Genomic DNA, 859 nt, shown 5'->3' with positions numbered 1-859 from the left:
CCGACCTCGACTTGGGTGCTATGCAAAACCCCCTTCCCCCTCCTCTCCCCCCTCCTCGAAACAAACAAACATACATACATACATACACACACACGCGCGCTCACCCACCTCGCTGATGAACTCGGTCCTCTTCTTGGCAGCATCCGTAACGGCTACAGGGTCCTTGTCCACAACCACCACATCGAAGTCGGAGGCAACCAGCTGCAACGCGGGTAATGACATACATACATACGTACACACACATGTACACACACATATATACATACAAGCATCGGCCACGAAAAAACATTAGGAAAGAGGTTAATAAAAGCAAGAAGGCGATTAAGAAGGCGAACTATTGACGTTTGAAGCAGATACCCGAGGGCGACGGGTAGTCCCGGAAGGAGGGGGTCAAGGGGGGGGGGGTAGGGTACGGATCAGGTACGTGGAAGAAGCGAAACATTCAACTAATGTCCAACTGCCGTTCACAGACCGCTGACCGGGGGGGGAGGGAAGGGTTTGTGCCCCCTCTTTCAACTCCCCCCCCCAGGGGATTAAACATGAGAGTTGTGGAGATTGAGGGTGTGGGTTATATGCCGTGTGGCGCCATCCGGGGCCAAAGCAGGGCCCCTGTAGGATGACCCACCAAAGTCAACCCACGGCTTACCTAACCCTCTCCTCCCCCCCCCGGACACATACACACACATACACACACACACACACCACACTCCGCACACAGAAACCCGGCTATGTCGTACCTTCTTTATAACCTAACTCCCATTACCTAATACGCGGCATACACAACCTGCAAAACCACACGCGACACGCGAAAAGATTCCTTCCTACCTTCCTGCCGGTCCTCCTCTTTCTCCCTCTACCC

At 53.9% G+C, this 859-nt stretch overlaps 1 protein-coding gene across 1 annotated transcript in view; it reads right to left on the bottom strand.

The window, feature by feature from the left end:
• The window catches only part of VOLCADRAFT_93234 (uncharacterized protein), a gene marked incomplete at both ends in the record, with an annotated part of 14,774 nt that overhangs the window by 7,696 nt on the left and 6,219 nt on the right, over positions 1-859 (bottom strand). The window contains one exon of the mRNA XM_002952473.1: positions 109-201. Coding sequence (XP_002952519.1) covers positions 109-201 — 93 coding nt within the window. The remainder of the gene's footprint in view (positions 1-108; positions 202-859) is intronic.

Source organism: Volvox carteri, assembly GCF_000143455.1.
Source record: "Volvox carteri f. nagariensis unplaced genomic scaffold VOLCAscaffold_30, whole genome shotgun sequence".
NCBI lineage: Eukaryota > Viridiplantae > Chlorophyta > Chlorophyceae > Chlamydomonadales > Volvocaceae > Volvox > Volvox carteri.
Note: the sequence above shows the minus strand (reverse complement) of the source record. Positions and strands in the feature narration are given on the sequence as shown.